Below are 27,281 nucleotides of genomic sequence, written 5' to 3' on the forward strand. Positions count from 1 at the left end.
AGTGAGACTTTTCTCCTTGTGTCCCTGATTGCAGACAGGTTTCAGGCTGTTATCCCAGCATGCAAAGGGCACACATGGTGAAATCAGCACTGGCTATGTGGCAAGAACTCATACAGCCACACTTTAAAAAGAAAAGAAAAAGAACTATCCCTTTAATTAACCAACATATGGTGTTTTACTTGCTCACTAGGTTTAAAGAACCCGGTTCTTCCTGCAGGATGACACATGACTATGATTGAATTGGATTATAAACAATTTAAAGCTTATTCTTGTTAAAGGTTGCTTCATTTTCTTGCTCATCGGCAGAAAAAAAAGCCGCCTCAGCTCTGCTGAACAGCTCAGTCAGGAGCAGGAAATAAATAAATAAATGAATAATGGCTGGTTGTCATAGAAACTGAGCACCTGCAGGGAATCGGGAGTGTGTTTCTTCTCTCTCAGCTCTGCAGACGCCTACGATTCAAATCTCTGTGCTTCAAACAGAGCGAAGCGCATCGATGGCGGGACGCAAGCGTAAGAGTCCGACACGACAGCGCTTTGAAATCAGACTCAAACTCAAAATGACAGCTGACATTTATGCATTAAAAATGAGTGTGGAGATGAAACCATGCCGCTGTTCTCCTCACTCATGGCAGCAAAGTGTCACCCAGTCGTGTTCTCCGTACGACTCACAGCAGGATTTTTCAGTTCAGTACAAACTAAAGGTTACGTTAGAAATATTGACTGCTGTTTTCAAATGTGTGGATGAGGAAATTAAAACTCATGCAACCTTTAAAAGTTACACTCAGCATCTTAAATGCAACTAAAAATCCTATTATTTTAAACCTTTAAATGCATTAAAAATGTATTTCCCCAATTTCTTTTTACATCAAAGCCACATAAAATATGCAATATTTTCCTTACTGTAAATGATAATAAGATTTTCCTCAAAATTATGTCCCAGCCAGTTTATAAAGAAAAGAAAAAAAAAAAAAAAAAAACACCCTCTCAGAACCTTAAGTACAAAAATGTCCCATCTCAACAATTACAAAAAAACGTTAATAAAGAAATTGTTCATAATATCATTTTTGAAAATATATTTCCACTATTATTAAGATAGTAGATGTATATATATATATATATATATATGTATATATATATATATATATATGTATATATATATATATATATATAAACATAGTCAAATATATGAATTTGAGACCAGGACCTCAGAATGAAAATATAATAATTTTATGATACAGTGACGTTTTTGTCTTTAAGGTGCTGAGTGTTAGTTTTTTTTTTTGAATATCACAAAAATACCAACCTTTCATGAAATACATATTAACTTTCCTTTTCTGTGCAGTCACTGACATTCAAATAAAAAGCTACATTTACAGGTTTTTCAAATGTTTTAAATTAGGGCTTTGGTTTTGATTTGATTTGAATTTTTGAGCTGTGGTTGAGGATGGAAACATTAAAAAAAAAAAGTCTGATTTGGATTTGCTGTCGCTGATCTCAGGAACGTTTTGCTCCAAACTAACTCGACATGTTTTACAAAAATCATAAACCTGAGGTCTGTCTGAGAGCGGTTAGAGAATATTAAAGCACAGCTGCTTTATATTATTAATAAATATTAATAAATATAAAGAGGGAAAAATGCTATTTTTATGAAAGAGAATGACATTTTTTTGTTTCCTTCCCCCGTTTCCTCTTTTTCTTCTTCTTCTATTTCCTCTCTGCAGCAGTATCCACCCACTGACATCACGGGCCAACTCAACCTGTCGGACCCATCCGTCAGCACCGTGGTGTGACAGCTGGGGAGAGAAGAGACGATCGCTCCCAGAGGAGAGAGGAAACGAGGAGAGGAAACAAGGAGAGGAAGCAGGAACTTTGCTTTCCTGCTCCCTTCACCGGGAAACCTGGTGCTTTTCTTTTCACCGCCTGCAGGTGGAGCTATGTGAGGAAAGTGCCTGCTGGAGAAAAGGCTGGGGAAAAAACTGCACCTTTGTTTTCATTTTTAAAAAGTCAGGATTAGATGTTTGTAAAAATCCTTCAGCATGCGCCACAACAAAAAGAACAAAAAAAATATATATCAGACTCTTCTGCATCTACAATCATTTTTCCTTCTGTGTATAATTAACGTACTTATTTACTCTTACTTTACTCGCAGGAATTTACTTAAATGTTTGATGTTTTACTCTTTTGCTGAACAGCTGTTAAGGGTTTAGGATTAGAGAGCTTTAAGTTTGAGCTTAAGTTTATAGATTGAAATTAGTTCTGGTGCAAATGCTATTCTCTACATATCACTTCTAATTAGGGCTGTCGCTACACGACCTGACCTGGCAACCCCATTTATTCTGCACACGTGCGAAATGTGACAACTTCCTGTCGGAAAGGTTTTTTGCAGCAAAGTCTGGGATTTTAAGTAAAATAACGTTATATTACGTAGTCACTCTTCTAATATAAATACACTTATTTATTTTATCTTTCATATTAGTATTCTTAAAAGAATTTAGGCTTCCGCTGGCCATTCAAACACAAAACTGCCACCTACCAGAAAGAATTACATCCGTGCCAAAATTATGTCTATATGATTGAAAACAAAGAGTTCTTAACAGGTTTCAATGTGTACATTTTTTGTCCTTAAGGTGCAGAGTGTAAAAAATAGAAACGTCATTGTCAAAATATCGCAAATATACAAACCTTTCATGCAATACGTATATATATTTATTCTTGCAAAGATTTGGCGATCATTTATAACACAACACTGCCACCCTATAGGAAAACTACGTCCGTGCCAAATGACGGGAAACCGTTATGTATAAAAACTTCGGTAGTTATTCTTTTAAAATAAAACACAGGCTTTTATTTTATCTTTCATTTCAGGAGTGTAACCTAGCAGCCTTTATTTTCTTTTCAAACGACACCATCTTACATATTTCAAAATAAGAGCCACTGATATTGGCTTTTTACTGCTTCATGTTTAAACCGTATGCCGTAGCACTACGAAATAGAAATATCATACAGATAATATTTTTAAATGATTTATTTATATATGTTTTATATTTAATTTCAGGAGTGTATATGGTAATATGTTAAATAATGCAGCTTAACACATTATTACAACTCTCTGTCATCCAGACTTTCAAAATAAGAGCCGCTGATACTGGCCTTATTTCTACTTCCTGTTTAATCCTTTTGCCATAATGCTAGTAAATAAAAGTATCTTTGAGAAAACATTTATAGAAAATAGAATACACACTTTTTTATTTTATCTTTCATTCCCGCCGTGTAACCTAGTAACCGGCCAGACTTTATTTTCTTCATGCACAAAGTCAACAGCTCCCTCTTACATATTACCACTTCCTTTTGCCCTGGCTTTCAAAATAAGAGCTATTTTTTCCTACTTACTGCTCAAACCTTTAAGAATAAAAATAACCTACAGAAAATATTTGTAGAAAAAATTCAGTTTTTATTCAAGTTTTATTTGACCATTTGTTGTCGTAGTGTAACCTAGTAACAGACTGTTGTGAAAGTTCATTATGTCACTGATTGAAAGTTTTTTGGTTTGTTTTTTCGACAACAGGAAGTTTTTCCTTTACCTTGTTTAACCAGTTTGGGCGTGTATCTTCCATCACCTGTTGTCAGGTGGTGACTGAAGACCACGCCTCACACAACACGCAACAGCTGATCAGGCACGCACTCACCTAACATTAAGTGATGGAAGATACACGCCCAAACTGGTTCAACAAGGTAAAAGAAAAACTAATTTCAATCAGTGACATAATGAACTTTCACAACAGTCTGTTACTAGTTTACACTACGACAACAAATGATCAAATAAAACGTGGTATTTTCTCTTATACTTTTTGTTATATACTTGAACTACTACAATAGTTGATGTTCTGTGGGCTAACAGATATCAGATGTCACTAACAGTTAGACCAGGAGGGGGTTGGACTATGTCAATGTGATGGTTCTGTCTCTTGGTTTCCAGAAGGTATAAATCTTTGAGGCTAAAATTCTCAACGCAGTTTGAGGAGTGCCTACATTGAAACGGTCACACCTTCTTCAAATATTTTCTCACAATGTCTCTTGGTCCACTGGTTTTTCCATGGCTGGGCACAAATGGGCTTTTTACTACAAATACTAGGCAGTAAAAATATCTTAGAGAAAATATTAATATAACGGTGAATTCTTATTTTATCATTTGTTGCAGTCGTTATTTTTACAAAACACTTACATTTATTTTCAAATCAAAGTGTAACCTCGTAACCAATTGGACTTTTTTTTCTTCGTAGACAAAGTCAATAATGCCACTTTCTTTCATCCTGGCTTTCAAAATAAGAGCCACTAATGTTGCTATTTTTTTCATACTTCCTACTCAAAAAATATCTTACAGAAAATATTCATATAGAATTTAGAAATCACAATTCTATTTAATCTAGTAACCAATTGAACTTTATTTTCTTTGTACACAAAGTCAATATTGTCACCTTAGATATTACCAATTCCTTTTGCTCTGTCTTTCAAAATAAGATACACTTCCTGTTCAAACATTTTGCCCTAACGCTAGGAAATGAAATAAAACATTTAATTGTATTTATATTTATTTTAATATTTATTCTTAAAAAACAAATGACATGCTTTTATTTCATCTTTAATTTTACTATCTTACTATTAACCTATCAGACCAAGCAGTCTTTATTTTCTTCGTACACAAACGTTTAAATGTTATCTTACCTAATTCCACTTCCTCTCACCCTGGCTTTCAAAAGAAGAGCCACTAAGATTGGCTTTATTTCTACTTCCTGCTCAAACCTTTAAAAATAAAAACTATCTTACAGAAAATATTCATATGACCTAAGGTACACATTTTCTATGGTGTCTTTCCTTTTAGTTGTAATAATTCCACATCTGTTGTGACACATTAGTGCTAACAGGAAGTAGCCGCTCTTTTGCTAACGCTCAGAACAAACCGGGTTTCCAGGCACAGATCGGGTAATGAAAAAGCGCCACAGTCATATTTATTGGCCTAGTATTTCTTAACATTATACTGCAATACAAGGCGTACTGTAAGCTTCAAATGTTTTCTACTATAGGAACTACCTGTGTTTTTAAAAGACAAATATATATATATATATATATATAAACAGTGTAAAGGTTTTAGACGATGTAACTTTTATGAATAACGGCACTAACGACGACTGACCTTGTCGACCAGTGAAGATGGAAGCATGTGTGTATATTATAACATGTATGTATTATGTATGTACGCCAGCCTCCCACATGCATGTGTGACTTTTTCCACGTCAGGACGTCTCTTCAAAGCTTTAATTGTATTTATAGCGAGAGATTGTGACGAAACCGTGACCTGAAGCTCAGTTTTTTTTTTTTATGTCCAAAATGAGTTTGCCAAACTGAGAGAAGCCATGTGACGTTTGGGGGGCGTGGTCTCTTTTCCTCTCTCCTTCCACAGCACTCTTTCTCTTTTCCAGTCTGGAAGGGGCTGCATCAAAGGGCCAGGTTTTTCATCCAACCAGCACCTTCTCCTTCATGTAAACCTCCTCCTGCTCCTTTTCCTTCCTCTTCCTCTTCCTCTTTTCCCTGAGCTGAAAAACGCTGGAGAACTTTTACATGAAGGAAAGTGGGTGAAAGTCAAAGCTTTTCTGTCTGGGTTAGATGCAAAAACAGGCCGTTTCCCAGTGTCTGGAGCTGAGAAACAGCTGCTGTGAGTCGACATGACTGTCGCACACTATCTGGTGTCGGGCACTGCAGAGCACTTTATGTCCACACGTCTCCCAAACTGTCTTTTACCCCAGAAACTTCAACAACAATGTAAAAAAATCCACTTTTTCCTCACTTTAAAACAGAACAAAGTACTGAAACATAAAGGAACTTAAGCTTCTATCATCATTTCTTTCTGGCCTTTGCATGCTTCTGTGTTATTATCACTGCTTTCATTTCTTTGTTTTTGGATGCGTGTTTTATTGACGTGTACAGACACACGCGTGTGCACAACTTTCACCTGAATGACATGTAAATAGTCCTGGGGGAGGTTGCACTGCACTTGTATGAAGCTGAGAATGTCCTATATGTTACACACACACACACACACACACACACAGGAAGAAAATGCCTGTTTTTCTTACCTTTTCCAGTAAAAAATCTTGCATTGAATCATTGAATTGTTTATAAAAGTGTAAATAAAATATGGTTAAATTGACAAAACCTCATCAATCCTGCTTTTTTTCATCCAATCAATTACAAAACAAATAATAACACATTTTATTAGTGCCTGCTTTAGCAAGGCATCCCTAGAGTTCTCATTAGAACGCATTGCAGAGCAAGCATCTATGCTTGCTCTGCAATGCTAGAATCTACTCTAATCCTACGCGTTTCTTCTTCTTCTTATTCTTAGATATTCCTCTTACGCCAAAGGCTTATGAGTCTCTTTCAAAGGGTGATTCCACCAAAATACCACTTTGTCTAAATACTTCAAGTTTTAAAGATTCAATCCACTCAAAATGGGCAGCAAGAAACAGGCATGATCAAAATGTTCTAGTTCATATAATTCTTTTAAAGAGTTTTCAGAGATTACAAACATTAAAGAGTCATTAAACAAAGATGAACGGAGAAAAGTCAGCTTCACTTTCTTTCTTCTCACTTTGTAAAGACACAAATCTATAATCACATTTAACGTTTAAAAATATCTCCTGTGACACACACACACCTGCAGTTTGACAATGGGAGGAGGAGCCAACAGGTGAGAAGAGCCAGAGCTCCGCCCACTGCTGCGTCACATGTTGTTGATTTCAGAGCCTAAACCAGTTCCAGTTCTGAGGAAGAGAAACTCAGACAGTCGTGGCGACAGAGAGGTGAAATGGCAGGAGTTCAGCTGCAGAGAGAAAACATCTCATGTTCCATCTGTTTGGATCTTCTGAAGGATCCTGTGACTCTCACATGTGGACACAGCTTCTGTAAGAACTGTATTAAAGACCACTGGGACTCAGAGGAGGAGAAGAGGATGTACAGCTGCCCTCAGTGTAGAAAGATCTTCATACCGAGGCCTGAACTGAAGAAAAACACCATGTTAGCAGATTTAGTGGAGGAGCTGAAGAAGACTGAACTCCACGCTTCTCCTGCTCATCACTGCTATGCTGGAGCTGAAGATGTGGCCTGTGATTCCTGCACTGGCAGGAAACTGAAAGCTCTCAAGTCCTGTTTGGTTTGTTTGGCCTCTTACTGTGAGGAACATCTCCAGCCTCATCATCAATCACCTGCATTTAAGAAACACAAGCTGGTGGAGCCGTCCAAGAACCTCCAGGAGAACATCTGCCCTCGTCACGATAAGATGATGGACTTGTTCTGCCGCACTGATCAGCAGTGTATCTGTTATCTCTGCTCCAGGGGCGAACATAAAGACCACGACAAGGTCTCAGCTGCAGCAGAGTGGACGCACAAGCAGAGAGAGCTGGATCAGAGTCAAGAAGAAGTCCAGCAGAGACTCCAGGACAGAGACAGAGACGTGAAGGTGCTTCAACAGGAGAGGAAGACTCTCACTCTCTCTGCTGATAAAGCTGTGAAGGACACAGACGAGGTCTTCACCGAGATGATGCGTCTCCTGCAGAAGAGAAGCTCTGACGTGAAGCAGCAGATCAGATCCAAGCTGGAAACTGAGGTGAGACGAGTCATAGACGCTGAGGAGAAGCTTCAGCAGGAGATCACTGAGCTGAAGAAGAGAGAAGCTGAACTGAAGCAGCTCTCACTCACACACGACCACAACCAGTTTCTCCTCAACTACTGCTCACTGTCAGCACTCAGTCCATCATCGTCCACCATCAACATCTGTCCTCTGAGACACTTTGACGAAGTGACAGTGGCTGTGGCAAAGCTCAGAGGTCAACTGGAGGACGTCCTGACCGAGACGTGGACAGACATCTCACTGGCTGTGACTAAAGTAGGTGTTCCACTGACCGAACCAGAACCAGAACCAGGGCCAGGACCAGGACCACAGACCAGAGCTGAATTCTTCGGATATTCACAGGAAATCACACTGGATCCAAACACAGCAAACAAATATCTGTCATTATCTGAGGGAAACAGAAAAGCGACATTAAAGAAGAAAAAACAGACTTATTTTCGCAACACACACAGATTCACTGGTTGTTTTCAGGTCCTGAGTAAAGAGAGTCTGACTGGACGTTGTTATTGGGAGGTGAAGTGGACAGGAGAAGAAGTTCATGTAGCAGTGACGTACAAGAACATCAGCAGATCAGGGCCTTCATTTGGATTCAGTGACACATCTTGGGCTTTAGCCTGTTATTCAAACTGTTGTCAGTTTGTTCACAACAATATCTGGACTGTCGTCTCAGATGTTAAATTCTCCAGAGTTGGAGTTTACCTGGACCACAGAGCAGGTCTTCTGTCCTTCTACAGAATCTCTGACACCATGACTCTGCTCCACAGAGTCCAGACCACGTTCACTGCGCCTCTCTATGCTGGAGTTTGTTTTGTTTATTCTTCATCTGGAGACACAGCAGAGTTATGTAAACTCAGATAGGCTGGAGTTCTTTCAGCAGCAGTGACTTAAACTCTGAGTTTAAACTTTTACTTCTCCTTTCTTTTCCTCTGTTTTACGTTTAAATTCCTCAAATCTCTTGTTCCTGAGGCTTTAAAACAGAACAAAGTGCTGAAACATAAGTGAACTTTAGCTTATATTTCATGCTTTGTTTCTTAGTTTTATTAGTGTGTACAGTCATGCACGCACACACACACACACACACACACTCACACTCACACGCACACACACACACGCACATGCACACACACACACACACACACACACACACACACGCACACACACGCACAGACACACACACACACACGCACAGAGGGAGAAATTGACCGTTTTTTTTTTAATGATTGAATTGTTTTTAAAAGTGTAAATAAAATATGGTTAAATTGACAAAACGTCATCAATCCTGTGGTTTGATTGTGTCACAGTCACAACTCTCACTAATCACACGTTTAATCAATTAAAATGACAAAACCAATCATTTAAAGAGTTCTCAGAGATGATTTAGACAAAAAAATACATCATTGAAATAAAATAAAATCTTAAAAATACGTATAATAAATGTGAATGAAAACTAAATGGAAAGTGAAGTTAACTTCATCCAGTAAATTTATTTAAAAGTCTTTGTCCTGAAATTCAAATTTAATCAAACAAATTTTCCTTGTTTAACAAAATCCACAAATCACAGTTTTTATAATGAATAATATTAAGACTTTTTATTAAAAAACATGAAAAAGCTGAGGAGAGAAATCTTGTTCCAGGACAAACAAACGATTACAGATGATGATGATGGTGATGGTGATGGTGATGGTGATGATGATGATGATGATGATGATGATGATGATGGTGATAGTGATAGTGATGGGGATGGTGATAGTGATGGTGATGGTGATGGTGATGGTGATGATGATGATGATGATGATGATGATGATGATGATGATGGTGATAGTGATAGTGATGGGGATGGTGATAGTGATGGTGATGATGATGATGATGATGATGGTGATGATGTAGCTCTGTAGTTTGTTAATCTGTGATTTTGTAGCTCTGTAGTTTGTTAATCTGTGGTTTTGTAGCTCTGTAGTTTGTTAATCTGTCATTTTGTAGCTCTGTAGTTTGTTAATCTGTGGGTTTTTTTAGCCCTGTAGTTTGTGACGCTGTGGTTTTGTAGTTACAGACAGTGGTGGATCAAACAAATTGTTAATAGTTTGTTTCCTCAGATCAACACAGACATGACAGGTGTATTTAATCTGAACGTCTTAAAGACAATCACTAGGAGCAGCAGCCACTTTTCCTCTGTCTCTCTCTCTCTGTCCCTCTGTCCCTCTGTCCCTCTGTCTCTCCCTCTCTCTCTCTCTCTCTCTGTCTCTCTCTCGCTCTCTCGCTCACTCACTCTCTCTCTCTGTCTCTCTTGCTCTCTCTCTGTCAGTTCAGATCAGTTCAGTCTCAGACCCGAGTCCAGACTCAGCCTCAGATCCAGTCTGTTGAGTGTCTTGAGCAGACGTCCTGGTCTCCATGGCTCTCTGCTCCTTCTCTCCTCTTCTCCTCCTCGTCGCTCTGTTGATCTTTGGACTTGTTGCTCTGCTGCTGTTGACCGTCCCCACAGAGGACGTTCAGGACAGTCCGGGCTTTGCGGTAAGACTGACTTTAATTTAATCCTTAATCCTTAATCCTTAATCAGCTCAATGTTTGTGTTTGTTTGTGAGTCTGAACTTGAACATCAGGGTGTGTCAACAACATCTGCTCATGTGCTTAAATGAGCTTTATACACATTTATGAGCACAGTTAAAAAGTAGATCTTAAAAAGAGAGTAAATTAAAGTAAATCCTAATTTGATTTAGTAATATTTTAAATTCTTCATTTTCACGTGTAAATAAAAAAGTCCATTCATTTGATGTGTTTTTACATTCAGAGCATGAATCCTCTGCAGCTCCTGCTTCTTTTACCTCCCTCATTTTTGTCTCGCCGCTCTGTTTCCCAGGGTTTCTGATGCTTTTTAACATCTTGTCGCTGCTCTTTCACTCATTCACACAGAAGGAGGAGAAAAAAGGAAACAAAGGAGGGTTTTGTTTCATTCTGTGGAGACAAAATATTTCCTGTTTCTACACAAATTCAGGGTACATTTCCATAAGTAGATAGATAATGAAATACTGCAGAATAGTACAGTATTCTATTGTTTTATTGTTTGGTTTATGTTTCTACAAAGTAAAGCAGCAGATTTAGCGATTGTGTGTGTCACTCATTCACTCACACCCTCACTCACTCACTGTTCACTCACTCACTCACTCATTCACATGCTGGTTCACTCCCTCACTCGTTCACCGTGTGTCGTCTTGTGTCAAACACAACAACAATCACCCTCAGCAGATTGTGTTTGTGTGTGAGATAAATTCACTCTCAGGTCATTCAAGTTAATCTTGTTTTATCTCAGTCAGTAACAATGTAATGTGGTTTTTTCTTTGAAAGTTGACCTCTGACCTCTGTGTTTGCAGCAGCTCCTCTCCAGATGTTAAAGGTCTTAACTTTTTTTCTTCTCTCTGAAGTACGGGATTGTTCTGGACGCCGGCTCTTCACACACAGCGCTGTATATTTACAGATGGCCGTCAGACAAACACAACGGCACAGGCGTGGTCACGCAGCACACTGAATGTCATGTTCAAGGTACTCGTCGCCACATTTTACACAGTAAACCTGTGTGAGGGTTTTTATGTCAAAGACTCTGAAAACAGGAAAAACACGACTTCATCAAGTGGAAAAACATATATTATTGTCAAATGTTTTTACACTTATATTAAAAATCCCATACATGCCTGTTAGAGCACTGGCACCCAAAGTCTGGGTCGAGACCCAAAAATGTTTTTTATCCGTCAAACAAATTTGAAGAATCTTCCTTTTATTTGAGATTTATGTTTATATGTTTAAAATAAGATGCAATAAAAGAATATTTAATTAATTATAAATTTTAATTCATTTATAAAACATCCCTCACATAGCTCATGTGTTAAACGTCCATCTTGTTTTAAATCTATAACAAAGTCAATATTGAACAATAGTTTTTATTTTGGAATATTTGTCTCAAGATCAAATTTTTTTAACTTGAAGCAGTAAAAAAAAACCTCACTCACTCACTCACACATTCATTCACTTATTCACTCATACACTGACTCGCTCACTCACTTGCACATTTGCTTGTTCACTAGCTCACTCGTTCACTTGTTCACTAGCTCACCTATTCACTCACTCCCTCCCTTTCTCATTCACTCACTCATACACTCACTCATTCATTCACTCACTCACTCGTTCACTCACAGGTGGAGGAATCTCCAGCTACACAGGTGAGCGTGGAGGAGCGGGGCGGAGCTTAGAGACGTGTCTGGACCAGGCGGTGAAGGACATTCCTAAAGACAGACACCACCTGACACCAGTTTACCTGGGAGCGACAGCAGGGATGAGACTCCTCAAGTCAGTGTGTCTTTATTTAGTTTCACATCACAACAGCTTTTCCACTCACGGAATAAGAAAATATTTTACATTAAAAAAAAGATTACTGTAAGACTGATGAAATGTACATTTGAAAAATGAGATGAAATTCATTTAGTTTAATTGATTTACAGGTTTTATTTAAGACAATTTTCAGTCATAGATACTGAAGATATTTTATTTCATTGTCCATTTAAAGTCTTTTTGTTTCATGTTTGAAACAAATAAAACAGTTTGATAACACGCCAGCATCAAAGCAAAAAAATACAATTAAAAAGTATTATTTTATTTTACTTCATGTCTCTCTGTCCGACTAAAATGGAGCTGGTCTTAGTCAGACTAACGTACCTGGATAATGGGACTCATAGTCAGATTACTCCTGCATGTAAACATGTTAGTCCGACTAAAATGGTGCTGGTCTTAGTCAGACTAACGTACCTGGATAATGGGACTCATAGTCAGATTATACCTGCATGTAAACATGTTAGTCCGACTAAAATGGAGCTGGTCTTAGTCAGGACTAACGTACCTGGATAATGGGACTCATAGTCAGATTATTCCTGCATGTAAACATGTTAGTCCGACTAAAATGGAGCTGGTCTTAGTCAGACTAACGTACCTGGATAATGTGATTCATAGTCAGATTACTCCTGCATGTAAACATGTTAGTGCGACTGGAGTTGGACTTGACTGCCCTCTAATGTTGAGAAAAAACAAGAGTGACACCAGTTTAAAGTAAAGAACAAAAGTACAATTGATATTCAAGCATTCTGAGGTGGTGGGAGGAGCTGTCTTTGTTGTCGTTTATCATTATGAATTAAACATCCATGAATGAAGACCTTGTTGTTGTTGTTGTTGCTGTTGTTGCTCTCTGCAGTCTCTCCAGTCCACAACAGTCGGCTCAGATTCTGCAGGACGTGGAAGAGAAAATGCAGTCGTACCCGTTCAGCTACAGAGGCGCCGCCGTGCTGAGCGGTCAGGAGGAGGGCGCGTACGGCTGGGTCACCGTCAACTATCTGTTAGAGAACTTCATAAAGGTGACACAAACACACTATCTTCACGTTTCCATCGCAACAACTTCATTAGATTTCTAGATTCTTTTTTTGTTTTTTTCCCCCAGTTTGGTTTCGTGGGTCGTTGGTTCAAGTCCGGCAGACCCACAGTGGGGGCGCTTGATTTGGGCGGAGCGTCCACTCAGATCACATTTGCCACTCGGGAGGAGGAAGTGGAGGACAAAGTGGACATGGTGAAGCTGCGTCTCTACGGTCAGGAGTTCTCTCTGTACACACACAGCTTCCTGTGCTACGGACGAGACCAGGTCCTCATGAGACTCTTAGCTCATTTAATAAAGGTGAAAAAAAGAAAATACACTTTTACTTTTATCTTCACTGTGTTTTCACAGACGATCATTTTTATGTTGAAAGGGATGGTGTAATAAAATCTACGTCAGTGTAAGTCTGTGATATCTGAGACAGACTTTTCCAACAGGAAACTGAAGTTTGTAAACCACTCACTCTAAGATCAGTGATTTTAGCTCACCGGGACACGGGAGCTGCTGGTCCTCTGCTGCCTCGTGTGGTCAGTGAGATAAAACAGTTAAATATGTATAAATGTCTACTATTGTTGTTATATTTTAGATACTAGTACTAACATGTAAGATTTAAACATTTCTGCCAAGGAAACTTTAGATTTTATGTACTGAGCAGGACAGGATGAACTTGACATCGCCCTCTGGTGGACAACCACATACTGACCCAAACTCTACCTGTGAACGATGTTGTCTTTGTTTGAATCAGTGTTTTTGAGTGTGTGTGTGTGTGTGTGTGGAGGCAATGTGTCCACTCACCCTCTGTGTCTCTGTGTCTCTATGTCTCTGTGTCTCTATGTCTCTGTGTCTCTGTGTCTCTGTGTCTCTGTGTCTCTATGTCTCTGTGTCTCTATGTCTCTGTGTCTCTGTGTCTCTGTGTCTCTGTGTCTCTATGTCTCTGTGTCTCTGTGTCTCTCTTCCAGAGTCAGGATTACTCAGATTCAGTGGATCACCCGTGTTATCCTGCAGGCCACAGTCGCGTTGTGACGTTGAGCAGCGTCTTCACGTCTCCGTGTACGACACAGTACCAGCCCAGCTCGTTCAGCCGGCGGCACAGTAGTGTGACAGTGACGGGCAGTGGACGTTACGAACTCTGTGAGGCCAACGTGTCCCAGATCTTCTCTTTTGACAACTGTCCGTTCTCTCAATGCTCCTTCGACCGAGTCTTTCAGCCAAACGTCAGAGGCAGCTTCATGGTGAGAAAACACACACATGATGTTTCTTTAAACCTTCTTAAGAAGTCTACCATATCTCACTCTCCCACACCAAACCCCAGAGAGAAAATCAGTGATTTTAGCAGCGGGGACACAGGAGCTGCTGCTCCTCTGCTGCCTCGTGTGGTCACTTTGTGTCACTGAGGTCAATCAGAACAAATTTGGTTTGAATTTACACATTTGAACTTAGTGATGGAGGCGGCAGTGGATCAACAACTCCTGTGTGTGTGATGTTAAAATCACTGATTAACTCTGTGGGGTTTGGTGTGGGAGAGTGAGTGCTTTACAAATTGTTATAAATTAAGTGAGAATAATATTTTCCTCAATAACTGGTGTATCTACTGCCCCCTCTGGTCAAACACCAGCTACTGCATTCAAATTTTCAATTGACTTTCTCAGGTCATCACACATTGCATTACATTACGTAATGTATGTCATTTTAGCAATGAACTTACAATCAGCCAATCACACGCTTTTCCAATCACTGCGTGGCTCGTTGTCCTATAGGCTCCTCCCCCAGTTTTGTTATAAATTCTGGAGCCTATTCATCTTTCTCTTGAAGCTCGATGTCAGATGTCCCTATCAGGCCACGCCCCCTGCACTGCTCCACCCACTTCTTCTTTGAGTTGGGAGAGAAGAGTAACATAAAATATCACTTTAAGAAAACTTTTTCTTTTTTTTTTGAAGAGTTTGTACATAAATGTATGATTTAAAACATTATCGTTACTAACGTGTGTGTGCGTGTGCGTGTGTGTGTGTGTGTGTGTGCGTGTGTGTGTGTGTGTGTGTGTGCGTGTGTGTGCGTGTGCGTGTGTGTGTGTGTGCGCGCTCAGGCCTTCTCTGCGTTCTTCTACACTCACTCGTTCCTGCAGCAAATCACCGGGAAACCTGTGAAAACTCTGTCACAACTGGAGGAAGCTGCAAAGACACTTTGCACAATGAGCTTCCATCAAGTAACCTTCTCCTCTTTTTATGCTCTTATTTGTTCATTTAGTATTTTTTTATCCAAAATCCTGTAAATCTACACATTCACACTTAGCACAAAAATGATCCACTTTGAAATAACGTACATGACAGTTATAAGAATATTAAACACTCTTTTTTATCACTTTGATCTTTAAATGAAAAAATGAACGTATTGTTCTTGAATCAAAGTTAATCTTGTTTTCTGTATGAAAAGTGTTGTTTTTTTTCCCTCTCTGTCCCTCTCTCTCTGTCTCTGTCTGTCTCTCTCTCTCTGTCTCTCTCTCTCTCTCTGTGGTTCAGATGTTGCTTCTCGCTCCGGGTGAGTCCAAACCTCGTCTCCAGGATTATTGCGCGTCCTCTGTCTTCATGAATGTCCTCATGTCCAGAGGCTACGGCTTCGACGAAGCGTCCTTTCCTCACATTTCCTTCCAGAAAAAGGTCCAAAATCATATTCTATTTTATTTTCATCCATTTGTTTTCAGGTGTGTTTTATTTTGAAATAAAAGTCCTTCCTGCTCCTGCAGGCGGCCGACACCTCGGTGGGTTGGGCTCTGGGTTACATGCTGAGTCTGAGTAACCTGCTGCCCGCCGAGTCTGCGGGGGTCAGGAAGGCCTTGACCCTTGGCTCGTGGGCCACACTCGTCTCTCTCTGCTGCCTCCTGCTGGCTGCAGCTCTGCTTATCATTCTACTGCGAGCTTGTGACGGGAAGAAGAAGGAGAAGAAGGAGAAGGAGGAGGAGGAGGAGAAGAAAGAGAAGGACAGTGAAGGCCCTGTCTAGACATGACAGCAGCAGTGTGTGTGTGTGTGTGTGTTCTTTGAACTCCATCTCGTTTGATCTGAAATGAAAATGTAGTCATTTCATCTTCCTTTTCCTTTTATTAACAACTTTTCTTTAATATGTTTAGAAATATTATTTTTTATTATTTTTCCCCAAATCAGGAAAAACGCTAAATTTAAGGATTTTTTTTGACCAGACTAAGAATATTTCTTTTATTTTTTTTTTAAGTCTCGTGCTGAAGTTCAGAGTCAACACAACACAGCAGCGCCCTCTGGTGGGGGTTTAAATGTATATATATTTTTTTTATATACCTTTTTTGTTCTTGTTATAGAAAATGTGATTTTAAAGTATTAAAGTGATGTTTTTTTTATTTTTGTGTAACTAATTTAATTAGAAAATAATAAATAACGTTTGTTTTTAGTTTTTAACGTTAAAAATTACCAATAAATATTATTTTAAACAATGAAATCACTGCTCAGGTGACACATTAAACACGTTCACACTTAAAGATTAAAACATTATTGTCATTATATTATTATTATTATTATTATTATTATTATTATTATTATAATAAGAAGAAGTTTATAAACGTCTCACAACTTAAAGATTTTCTTAAACGGCAGAATTGACGAGGAATAATATTTTAAAAAATATACACTAAACTATTTACACTACTTGACCTTTTAAAACCTGATTTACTGTGTTTTTTTATCTTGTAAAACACAATAACTATAAAAACACGTCAGTAAATCTACTACAAAAGTAGATTATTATAATTATCGCATAAATAGACTAAACAGAGAAAGACTGTTCATTTTATTTTTATTGTAATAAAAACACTTGATTTTAAACCAAATTCTTTGTAAACTAGAGAATGTTGTATTACTATAAATTCCAACAAATAATAATCAAAAGAAATTGTATAATTTCAAATATTTTTACATGAAATGAGTATTATTTACCGACCACTGTCAATGAACATGAATTGACTTTTATGGTTGAATATTTGTGTGTTTTCTCTGAATTATTGTGTGAGGTTGTGAGCGATGACTCAGCAGATTTGCTCACAGTGACTCGTCGTCCTGTGACCTTCAGCACTGACAGTAAACATCATTATCTGTGGACGTGGACTCAGTGTCCATGTTGGGACATTCTGGACACTTTTGTGCTGCGTCATCTGTGGATTATATGAACGACGACATCATCGCTTTCAACCAGAAGAAGAAGAAGAAGAAGCAACAACAACAAGTTCAACATGGTAACAAAAACTCAACTGCAACATTATTATCTTTGTTATTAGGATTTGATTCAGTTTCATTCATTTCATTGATTTGTTTTTTATTCACAGCTGAGTTTCACGGCAGTTTTTTCGTCTTTGCTTTTGTTGCTCGTTTCTGTTTCTGCAGTTTGGTGAGTGACCATGTTTTTAATTTGATTTTAGATTAGATTAGATTAGATTAGATAGACTGGTAAGTAGGTAGAACATTTTTAATATTTGTTCTAAATGTTCTCTGACTCTGACTCTGACTCTGACTCTGACTCGGGATTAAATAAACCTGAAGCTTATAACAGACATGTATTTATGTCAAATCATCAAAGACTGTTTTAATGGCTTTCTTTAAACTTTAAACACCACCAAGGCCAATAAAAGAGAACAAATGAGGGAGCACAGAGAACAAGTGAGGGAGTGCAAAGAACAAGTGAGGGAGCGCAGAGAACAAGTGAGGGAGTGCAAAGAACAAGTGAGGGAGCGCAGAGAACAAGTGAGGGAGCGCAGAGAACAAGTGAGGGAGCGCAGAGAACAAATGAGGGAGCGCAGAGAACAAGTGAGGGAGCGCAGAGAACAAGTGAGGGAGCGCAGAGAACAAGTGAGGGAGCGCAGAGAACAAATGAGGGAGCGCAAAGAACAAGTGAGGGAGTGTAAAGAACAAGTGAGGGAGTGCAGAGAACAAATGAGGGAGATTAAATATTTTCAAATAGTTAGAAGTTATTTAAGATAAATGATTGTTTTTTTTGCTGTGATTGTGTTTACTGTTCAAATTTATACTTTTGCAAGAATAACACAAAGTTTTTCATCGTGTTGTTGTTGTTGTTGTTGTTGTTTACTCTCAGCTGTCAGCATCCAGTCGACTGCAGGTGGAGTTCATACGGAGAGTGGTCAGAGTGTGACGGCTGCACCAGGACAAAGGTAACACACACACACAGAGCTCATCTTTAATTTAATTTAATTTAATTTAATTTAATTTAATTTAATTTAATTTAATTTTTATTTTTTATCATCTGTCCTTAGGTGAGGACTCGTCTCGTAGACGTCTTCGCTCACTTCGGTGGACGTCTATGTCCTGGTGAAGCCACACAAACACAGACATGTGTTCCACTGAAGAAGTGTCCCCTGGAAACAGGCTGTGGAAAAAGGTTCCGCTGCACCTCAGGTTTGTTCCACAACTCAATGCATTTCAATTTCATCTCTACTTTTACACGTTTTCTTTTCTAAAAATAAAAGTAACTGTAATAAGCATTAACTAACGGGTAATTCATGTTTTTAACTAAATGTTTGATCGTGTTTTTCAGTTGAATGTTAATTTAGGTATTAAACCAAACTTTATTCAAGGTTTATAAAACTACTGGTGACATCAGTTAACGCAGAGGAGTCATGAATATACTGTAATTAAGCATTTATTGACCATTAACTATGTTTATTAACGCTCCAACCACACAGATATTAAACATGTGTTATATTTAAGGGACTCATTAACAAAGGTAAAGTATGTTTAAGTAATACTTAATTATCGTTTAGTGATGATTATTTACAAAAAGAGTCACTTAAGGGAGACAGAGTTTCAACTTTACAGACACACAAACCCTTAACTAAATATCTACTAATGAAAGATTTTTATATTTTTACACTTTAATGTGTTTAACTGAAGCTTTGCAGAATATTATATGAATGGATGACTTCATTTACATGAATAAACGTGGAGTTAAAACATGAATGAAGTAACTGGACGTCCTCTCAGGTCAGTGTCTCAGTGCGTCTCTGGTGTGTAACGGAGACCACGACTGTGACGACGGTCTGGACGAGAGAGACTGTCACCAAGGCAACGGCGACCACAGCACATGTGACCTGGACAAGACTCCGCCCAACTCTGACCTCACAGGCAGAGGGTGAGTGACTGCGTCAGCACAGACGACGACATCGATATTTCTTAATACGATGTTTGTTTGTTTGTTTGTTCTTTACGCTCCCTCATTTATTCTTTACACTCCCTCACTTGTTCTTTGTGATCCCTCATTTATTCTTTACGCTCCCTCATTTGTTCTTTGCACTCCCTCATTTGTTCTTTACGCTCCCTCATTTGTTCTTTACGCTCCCTCATTTGTTCTTTACACTCCCTCATTTGTTCTTTGCACTCCCTCATTTGTTCTTTGCACTCCCTCATTTATTCTTTACACTCCCTCACTTGTTCTTTGTGATCCCTCATTTATTCTTTACGCTCCCTCATTTGTTCTTTGCACTCCCTCATTTGTTCTTTACGCTCCCTCATTTGTTCTTTACGCTCCCTCATTTGTTCTTTGCACTCCCTCATTTGTTCTTTACGCTCCCTCATTTGTTCTTTACGCTCCCTCATTTGTTCTTTGCACTCCCTGATTAGAACTCGTTCCCCGTCCACAAAATAATTGTAAGTATCTCAAGTCAATAATCTGACAAACGTTAGATATTTACAATTATGTTGTCGATGGACAGCGACTCCAAGCCTGTGACGACTTCCGGTCCATTGAGCTGTCGCTCCAAAACTCAGTAGCCAATCAGAGGGCAGCTTCCTAAGGCCCACCCACAAACAAAAACCACTGCGCAAAGAACAAGTGTATTTTCAAACAATAAAATACAATATTTTTGAATGATTTAATTTAATTATTTTAAATATTCCATATTTGTGCAGCTACGACGTGTTGACGGGGAAACTGAGAGCAGCTGTGATCAACACCCGGAGTTTCGGAGGTCAGTGCAGGAAAGTGTTCAGCGGTGACCACGGGCTCTGGTTCCGGCTGCCACACAACGTTCTCAGCTACAACTTTGAGGTGAGGAAAGCACACAAATGATTTGTTTAAAGTTAGTTTTAAAAAGGTTTACATTAAATGAGATTTGATGACGGTGAAGATCAAACATGTCTGTGAAACAAAATAACAAGTGTTTTTAACGTTGTATCGAGTGGAAGTCACAGAGGTTTTGTTGACAGGTGAACGTGAACAACGAAGAAAGCGACGAGTCGTACGAGAGTTCGTGGTCGTATGTTCAGCACATTCAGTCCGACGCTTTGTTCGGTCACGACCGCCGCACGTTCCACAAAGAAGTCACCGATGACCAGGTAAGAAAAATCACCTCCTTCTGTCTCTGAGCATCACTTTTGACGGCATCAATGCGTGGATTTAAGATTATCTCTCATCGTTCAGGCGTACAGATTATTAATCCTGAAGAACAGGGTGGAGCTGGCCCAGTTTCAGAACTCCGCCCCGCAGTATCTCACTCTGTCAGAGGGATTGTGGAAGGCCCTGACGTCACTGCCCGTCACGTACGACTACTCCGCTTACCGACAGCTGCTGCAGACGTACGGCACACACTATCTGTCGCAGGGCTCGCTCGGAGGAGAATACCAGGCCCTGCTGGAGTTCAACCATCAGACGTTCACCTCCAGCAGTAAGAAGCAACATTCAAACATGTCAAATGTCATCAGAATTCTGAATTTAATCTGAGAATTCTGATTTTTTTTCATCCCAATATTGACTTTAATCTGAGAATGTTCCCTGAACACGACTGTGTAAAACAAGAACAAGAACAAACACTTTATATCTCTTTAAATTGCTTTTAAATCTCTTTAAATCTCTTTGAGTCTCTTTCAATCTCTTGCTCCTGCTTCTCTCGTGTGAAGGCACGACAGAGATCGAGTACCAGAGGTGTTGGAGAAAGGTGAAGCGTCGTTTCTTCAGGAAGAAAGTGACAACCACCTGCGAGAAACTGTTCAAATCTTTAGCATCACGTGACGGTGAGAGGAACTTTCATGTGTGGCAGTTGACCAGATTACAGATTACAGGAAACCCACGCTCGCCCGAGATTAAATGCGTGTTTGTGCAGGACACACTGTGAACGAGATGCCCATCAAGGTGAACGTGTACGGAGGAGATCCAGCCTTCATCGCTCCTCTGACTGTTCTGGACCTGGAGAAGCCAGAAGCAAACGGAGAGACTTACGACAACTGGGCTTCATCTGTCAAAGACTTCCCTGAAGTCACAGAGCACAAGGTTTGACCCACGCTGCACACACACACATCATTATTTGACACTGTCACACAGGTTGTGTTGTTGTATTTTGCAGCTGCGTCCTCTGTACGAGCTGGTGAAGGAGGTGCAGTGTGCCGGTTTGAAAAAGCTCCTCCTGAAAAGAGCCACAGAGGAATATCTGTCAGAGGAGAATCCCTGTCACTGTCCACCCTGTCTCAACAACGGACGACCGCTACTCACGGGAACGGCGTGCCGCTGCATGTGCCGGCCGGGAACGTCGGGACGAGCCTGCGAGAGAGGAACTGTCACCGGAGAACAACCAGGTAAGAGAAACTAATCTGGAATATGTTTGGAAAAATCAACATTTGAAGGGTTAGAGGGAGAGTTCAACATGTTAGGTACTGACACATAGTCAGGGGAACTGTGCTGAGAGCGCCCCCTGCTGCTGAGAACCACTCCATGGTTGTTCACGTCTTTATCTCACTGTGAGACAGACTTTTCCAACAGGAAACCACTCACTCTCCCACACCAAAGCCCATAGAGAAATTCAGTGATTTTAGCTCGCGGGGACACAGGAGCTGCTGGTCCTCTGCTGCCTCGTGTGGTCAATTTGTGTCACTGAGGTCAATCAGAGCAAAGGAAACCACTCACTCTCCCACACCAAAGCCCTCTAAAATCAGTTTTTGTTGAGCCCTCTGAGATCATACAGGGGGCGCTCACAGTACAGCTATTATGTAAGATATTGACTATTTGTCAGTTTCTCATATAACAACGTTAACACAAAACCCAAACTGTTACTGCGACATAATCCTTCACAACAAGGACACATTGTGAGGACGAGTGGTTTGTCTCTCAGGTGTGATCCACGGCAGCTGGAGCTGCTGGTCCTCCTGGGGATCCTGCTCTGCAGGTCAAAGGTCGAGGACTCGCAGATGCAACAACCCCGCTCCCAGCAGAGGAGGTCACCACTGCACCGGACTGCAAGAGGAGCACAAGCCCTGTGACGAGCCAGAGATCCAGTATTTAAAGTGAGGAGACTGTCATTTCTGTCAGTTTTGAACAATAATGTTGAAAAATCTCTGTGAAAAAGAGCTCAGACCCAACATTAACTCGTGTTGACTTAAAATAGAACTTTAAAGGACATTTAGTATAGTATTATAGTGCAAGAACCCAATGTTTTCTGTAAAACAAAAATAGTGGAGTCTGAGAGTATACATTATAATATATGATATATTAAGAGCGTATGAAGAGTGGAAAGTGTTTGTTTGCAGGACGATGGAGCCTCAGTGCTTCGGTCTCTCTGTGGCTCCACCAAAAACATGTGGTTCTCCACCGAACCTCAGGAACGGCTTCATCCAGGTGAGTCTGCGAGAACACCACTGTCCATGTTTACACACGGTTATTATGACTCTTTTATTATTTTTAATAAATCACGTGATTCTCTGTGAACTGAAGAGATTCAAGTTTGATTTAACACTTTTTTTTCTTACTGCAATGACTTTGAAATGCAGAACAAACGCTGACGGACAGCAGTCTGCAACTGGCGGCTCATGGACCAAAACTGGCCCGCCAGGAAATAATCCAGTAATCAGTAATCTGATTATGGACCAGATTACAAATCTAATCTATTCCAATCTAAATCTAATTTGGTCAGAATCACTCATCAAAAAAAAATGTAGCGACAAAAACGACAATTTCATACATAATTCTGAACTTTTATTCTGAAAAATATGAATAGATTTAAAGAACTGAATTTGAAAAATAAAACATTGCAGTTGTCATGGAGGGTAAATGTGTGAAATAATTATTTGCATATGTTAGATTAGATTAGATTAGATTAGATTAAATTGGATTAGGAGATGCACAATAGTTATTAACAGTATGAAAAGAGGAGAATATGGTTTCAGAGCATTTGTTTTTACATTATTTTTAACATTCCACAAACATTTGTGTCTTTGTAACAAGTTAGACAAAGTCCACATCATCACCAGGACTCTGCTGTTACACAGATGTGTGTTTTTGTCTCGGACTGAAGACGTTTTAAGAACATATTGTAGAATTATTGGATGCTTTAGATTAGCATTTAAAAAAGTGTGAAGTGTAAAATTGAGAATGAGTCACAGTTTTTTTTAAATTTGTGTTCAGAATCCCCGGGATTATTACCTGGTTGGGAGTACGGTGGAATATTCCTGCTCAGATGGACATCACCTGAGCGGGAACTCTGTGGCTCAGTGCAGTCAAACGCAGCAGTGGGTGACGAAGGGAACCAGGGTCTGTAAAAGTACGTCTGCACTTTATGATTCACTTTGATTCACAGATGAAAAGATCTAATCTGAACATTTGTTTTCAGAGCTTTTAAATTTGACACAAACAGTTAGATTGTGGGAGTCAAACGTCTGAATGTGATACTTGAGAATTAGCATGAAGGATTTCGAGCGTATTTGACACTAATGTTCACTTGGACTCAAGTGAAGTCCAGTCAAAAGTCGAGGTCGCTGTAATAAAAAAAACAAAACAAAACACTTTTTTTTATCTTTTGATTTTGGTTCTTCAGGAATAAAGAATGTCATGACAGAATCCTTCCACATTTGACACAAACATGGATTAGATTTGGATTTTCTGTGCGTCAAAATCACATTGGCCTCAAAAAAGAAGAAGAAAAAATTGAAATTGTGTCCTGGGATTTGGACGTCAAGACAAAAGTCAACGTCACAAAAAAACCCCAGATAAATATAACAAACTTTTATTTCATTCATTCATCATTTTGGAAACTTTGGAACGTTGACACTGATCCACTGTTTCAGTGTAGGGTTGTTGGTCAAAGCACAGGTCAGTAATCCTCGCCTCACGTCTTCTCGTACCAGGCTCCACGTGTGACTTCCCTCAACTCAACAGCGACGTCATAGCCACGCCCACCAGTGTGACCTATCAGATTGGAGCAAGATTGTCGTTGTCCTGTCCTGCGGGGTCAGAGCTGGGGGGTCAGGTGTCAGAGGTCATGTGCAGTCCCAGTCTGCAGTGGTCTCCGTCTCCAGCCGTCGTTCACTGCAAACCAGGTACGTTCATCCTGATTCTATCGCTGCACTTTCAACTAACTCTCACTTTTAATCTTATATCTTTTGCAACATCTCAAGAATTCTTTGAGGGAATTTCTTCACACGTGGATTTCTTCTCTGCTCCCACAGCTCCTGCCCCTCCTGCTCCTCCTCCTCCGTCACTCCTCAAGTGTAAACCGTGGGAGATCATGGGAAAAACACAGTGTGTGTGTAAAACGCCATCTCAGTGTTCGTGAGTGTGACTTAATTATATTTTTAAAAAGTCTAAATATTATGAACACAATAAGAACTGAGATGTCATAAGTCATAGTTTTGTTTCATAAAAGTCAAAATCTTTCTTCAGGACGTCTCTGCAGTTGTGTGTCACACTGGCATCGAGCCACCGTCTGCTGGGGGTGTGTCAGCTCGGAGCGCTGCAGTGTCGGGGGCGGGGCTTCACGTTGGCCAATGACAGTGACTGTAAATGGCCAGATGAGACATTTGTGTCCTGTGAGGACTGTAAACCAGGGACAGTCTGTCAGCGTGAGTCTGCCCTCAGTACAACTTGTTATTATGATCATAGTGTGTGTGTGTATGTGTGTGTGTGTGAGTGTGAAGGCATCACTATATCTAATGTTTTCTTGTTTTCCTTCTTCCAATTCTAGAGTCAGAAAGTAAATGTGTTTGCCAGAATCCGTCAGATTGCCCGACAGACTCCGCCCCTCTGTGTGTGAACCCTGGTGATGGCAGTGTCGCCATGACAATGACTGAATGCGAGGTGGGGGCCAGAAGATGTGCGGGGGAGCCGGTGAATGTGACCAGCATCGAGGCTTGTCCAGAATAAAGACGCGTGTGTTATTTTATTTTAACCATAGGTTAAAAGCAAACGGAAAGAGAAGTTTTCAGTTTTTTGAGGAAAAAAAAGTTTGAATTCTGAGGGAAAAAAGTAAAAAATTCTGAGATTAGAGTCAGAATTTTAAGGAAATAAAGTATGGAGGCTTGTCCAGAACAATGTGTTTTTCTCTCTCTGTAACTGAAATGTAAATAGAAGATAAAATGTGTTTTTTTTTAAATTTAAAAATGTTAATGTTTGTTTATTAAAGGACATTGTTAAAAAACAATTTTCTCTCTCTGTTCTATCAAAATAACAAATATTTAAAGTGTTACTTTGCTACTTAGTCCATCAGATTTATGAATGAGAAAGTTAATAAAATGAATATGATGTGAAAAAAAATAACTGAGGAAAAAGTAAAACATTCTGATAACTGAGAGTAGTATGTTGTCCAGAATGACACAAAAAAGTCATACTTTAGTATGTCGTCCAAAAATGGACAAAATGTCATACTTTAGTATGTCGTCCAAAATTTGACAAAAAAGTATTACTTTAGTATGTCGTCCAAAATCACTCAAAAAAGTCATTGTATAGTATGTTGTCCAAAAATTGAGAAAAAAGTCATACTTTAGTTTGTGGTCCAAAAATTGACAAAAAAGTCAAACTTTAGTATGTGGTCCAAAATCACTCAAAAACGTCATAGTATAGTATGTTGTCCACAGTCAGTCAAAAAACTCATAGTAGAGTATGTTGTCCAAAATCGGTCAAAAACGTCATAGTATAGTATGTCGTCCAGAATCACTCAAAAAAGTCATAGTATAGTATGTCATAAAAAATCACTCAAAAAAATCATAGTATAGTATGTCGTCCAAAATCGGTCAAAAAGGTCATAGTATAGTATGTCGTCCAAAATCACTCAAAAAAGTCATAGTATAGTATGTCGTCCAAACTCGGTCCGAAACGTCATAGTATAGTATGTCGTCCAAAATCGGTCAAAAGTCATAGTATAGTATGTCGTCCAAAATTGGTCCAAAACGTCATAGTATAGTATGTCGTCCAAAATTGGTCCAAAACGTCATAGTATAGTATGTCGTCCAAAATCGGTCAAAAAAGTCATAGTATAGTATGTCGTCCTAAATCACTCAAAAAGTCATAGTATAGTATGTCGTCCAAAATCAATCAAAAAAGTCATAGTATAGTATGTCGTCCAAAATCACTCAAAAAAGTCATAGTATAGTATGTCTTCCAAAATCCCTCAAAAAAGTCATAGTATAGTATGTCGTACAAAATCGGTCAAAAACATCATAGTATAGTATGTCTTCCAAAATCATTTAAAAAAGTCATAGTATAGTATGTCGTTCAAATTCGGTCCAAAACGTCATAGTATAGTATGTCGTCCGAAATTTGTCAAAAAAGTCATGGTATAGTATGTCGTCCAAAATCGGTCAAAAACGTCATAGTATAGTATGCCGTCCAAAATCGGTCAAAAAAGTCATAGTATAGTATGTCGTCCAAAATCACCCAAAAAAGTCATAGTATAGTATGTCATTCAAAATCGGTCCAAAACATCATAGTATAGTATGTCCTCCAAAATTGGTCCAAAACGTCATAGTATAGTATGTCGTCCAAAATCGGTCAAAAAAGTCATAGTATAGTATGTCGTCCAAAATCACTCAAAAACGTGATAGTATAGTATGTCGTCCTAAATCACTCAAAAAAGTCATAGTATAGTATGCCGTCCAAAATCGGTCAAAAACGTCATAGTACAGTATGTCGTCCAAAGTCACTCAAAAACGTCATAGTATCGTATGTCGTCCTAAATCACTCAAAAAAGTCATAGTATAATATGTCGTCCAAAATCACCCAAAAAAGTCATAGTATAGTATGTCATTCAAAATCGGTCCAAAACGTCAAAGTATAGTATGTCGTCCGAAATTGGTCAAAAAAGTCATAGTATAGTATGTCGTCTAAAATCAGTCCAAAACGTCATAGTATAGTATGTCGTCCGAAATTGGTCAAAAAAGTCATAGTATAGTATGTCGTCTAAAATCGGT

The 27,281-nt window shown here is 39.2% G+C and overlaps 4 protein-coding genes across 9 annotated transcripts in view; all 4 read left to right on the forward strand.

Annotated features, from left to right (window-relative positions):
* The window catches only part of grin1a (glutamate receptor, ionotropic, N-methyl D-aspartate 1a), a 37,772-nt gene extending 31,557 nt beyond the window's left edge, over positions 1 to 6,215 (forward strand). For all 5 annotated transcript variants that reach the window (XM_058616909.1, XM_058616910.1, XM_058616911.1 and 2 more), the window contains one exon: positions 1,722 to 6,215. In XM_058616909.1, the coding sequence (XP_058472892.1) occupies positions 1,722 to 1,790 (69 nt within the window). In that variant the 3' untranslated portion in view covers positions 1,791 to 6,215. The remainder of the gene's footprint in view (positions 1 to 1,721) is intronic.
* A 623-nt stretch (positions 6,216 to 6,838) lies between these two features.
* Positions 6,839 to 8,542, forward strand: LOC131446649 (tripartite motif-containing protein 16-like). The gene has a single exon (XM_058618032.1). It carries the CDS (start codon positions 6,863 to 6,865, stop codon positions 8,540 to 8,542), a length of 1,680 nt encoding a protein of 559 aa, XP_058474015.1. The 5' UTR covers positions 6,839 to 6,862.
* Positions 8,543 to 9,956: 1,414 nt separating this feature from the next.
* On the forward strand, positions 9,957 to 16,452 carry entpd2b (ectonucleoside triphosphate diphosphohydrolase 2b). 2 transcript variants are annotated; one of them, XM_058617864.1, is made up of 9 exons: positions 9,961 to 10,192; positions 11,101 to 11,218; positions 11,869 to 12,019; positions 12,915 to 13,074; positions 13,158 to 13,388; positions 14,048 to 14,320; positions 15,172 to 15,291; positions 15,605 to 15,742; positions 15,829 to 16,452. In XM_058617864.1, the coding sequence occupies exons 1-9, from the start codon at positions 10,073 to 10,075 to the stop codon at positions 16,081 to 16,083; spliced, it is 1,566 nt and encodes a 521-aa protein (XP_058473847.1). In that variant the 5' UTR covers positions 9,961 to 10,072; the 3' UTR covers positions 16,084 to 16,452. The 2 variants fall into 2 exon arrangements, with proteins under 2 accessions (XP_058473849.1, XP_058473847.1); XM_058617866.1 differs by lacking the exon at positions 15,172 to 15,291 and having other exon boundaries at positions 9,957 to 10,192.
* A 580-nt stretch (positions 16,453 to 17,032) lies between these two features.
* On the forward strand, positions 17,033 to 25,516 carry c7b (complement component 7b). Its single transcript, XM_058617863.1, has 18 exons — positions 17,033 to 17,341; positions 17,432 to 17,493; positions 18,196 to 18,271; positions 18,374 to 18,515; positions 19,101 to 19,248; positions 20,025 to 20,163; positions 20,322 to 20,450; positions 20,536 to 20,779; positions 21,012 to 21,125; positions 21,215 to 21,381; positions 21,455 to 21,683; positions 22,217 to 22,388; positions 22,632 to 22,719; positions 23,506 to 23,641; positions 24,225 to 24,416; positions 24,546 to 24,648; positions 24,760 to 24,938; positions 25,061 to 25,516. The coding sequence occupies exons 1-18, from the start codon at positions 17,339 to 17,341 to the stop codon at positions 25,237 to 25,239; spliced, it is 2,502 nt and encodes an 833-aa protein (XP_058473846.1). The 5' UTR covers positions 17,033 to 17,338; the 3' UTR covers positions 25,240 to 25,516.
* Positions 25,517 to 27,281: the final 1,765 nt, after the last annotated feature.

Source organism: Solea solea, chromosome 19 (assembly GCF_958295425.1).
Source record: "Solea solea chromosome 19, fSolSol10.1, whole genome shotgun sequence".
Taxonomy (NCBI): Eukaryota; Metazoa; Chordata; class Actinopteri; order Pleuronectiformes; family Soleidae; genus Solea; species Solea solea.

Coding starts and splice junctions, on each gene's coding strand:
- LOC131446649 (XM_058618032.1), top strand. CDS start 6,863: ATGGCAGGAGTTCAGCTGCAGAGAGAAAACATCTCATGTTCCATCTGT.
- entpd2b (XM_058617864.1), top strand. CDS start 10,073: ATGGCTCTCTGCTCCTTCTCTCCTCTTCTCCTCCTCGTCGCTCTGTTG. Junction 12,020..12,914: donor GCAGGGATGAGACTCCTCAA/GTCAGTGTGTCT, acceptor TGCTCTCTGCAG/TCTCTCCAGTCCACAACAGT. Junction 15,743..15,828: donor ACATTTCCTTCCAGAAAAAG/GTCCAAAATCAT, acceptor CTGCTCCTGCAG/GCGGCCGACACCTCGGTGGG.
- c7b (XM_058617863.1), top strand. Junction 18,272..18,373: donor ACGGCTGCACCAGGACAAAG/GTAACACACACA, acceptor ATCTGTCCTTAG/GTGAGGACTCGTCTCGTAGA. Junction 20,451..20,535: donor AAGAAGTCACCGATGACCAG/GTAAGAAAAATC, acceptor CTCATCGTTCAG/GCGTACAGATTATTAATCCT.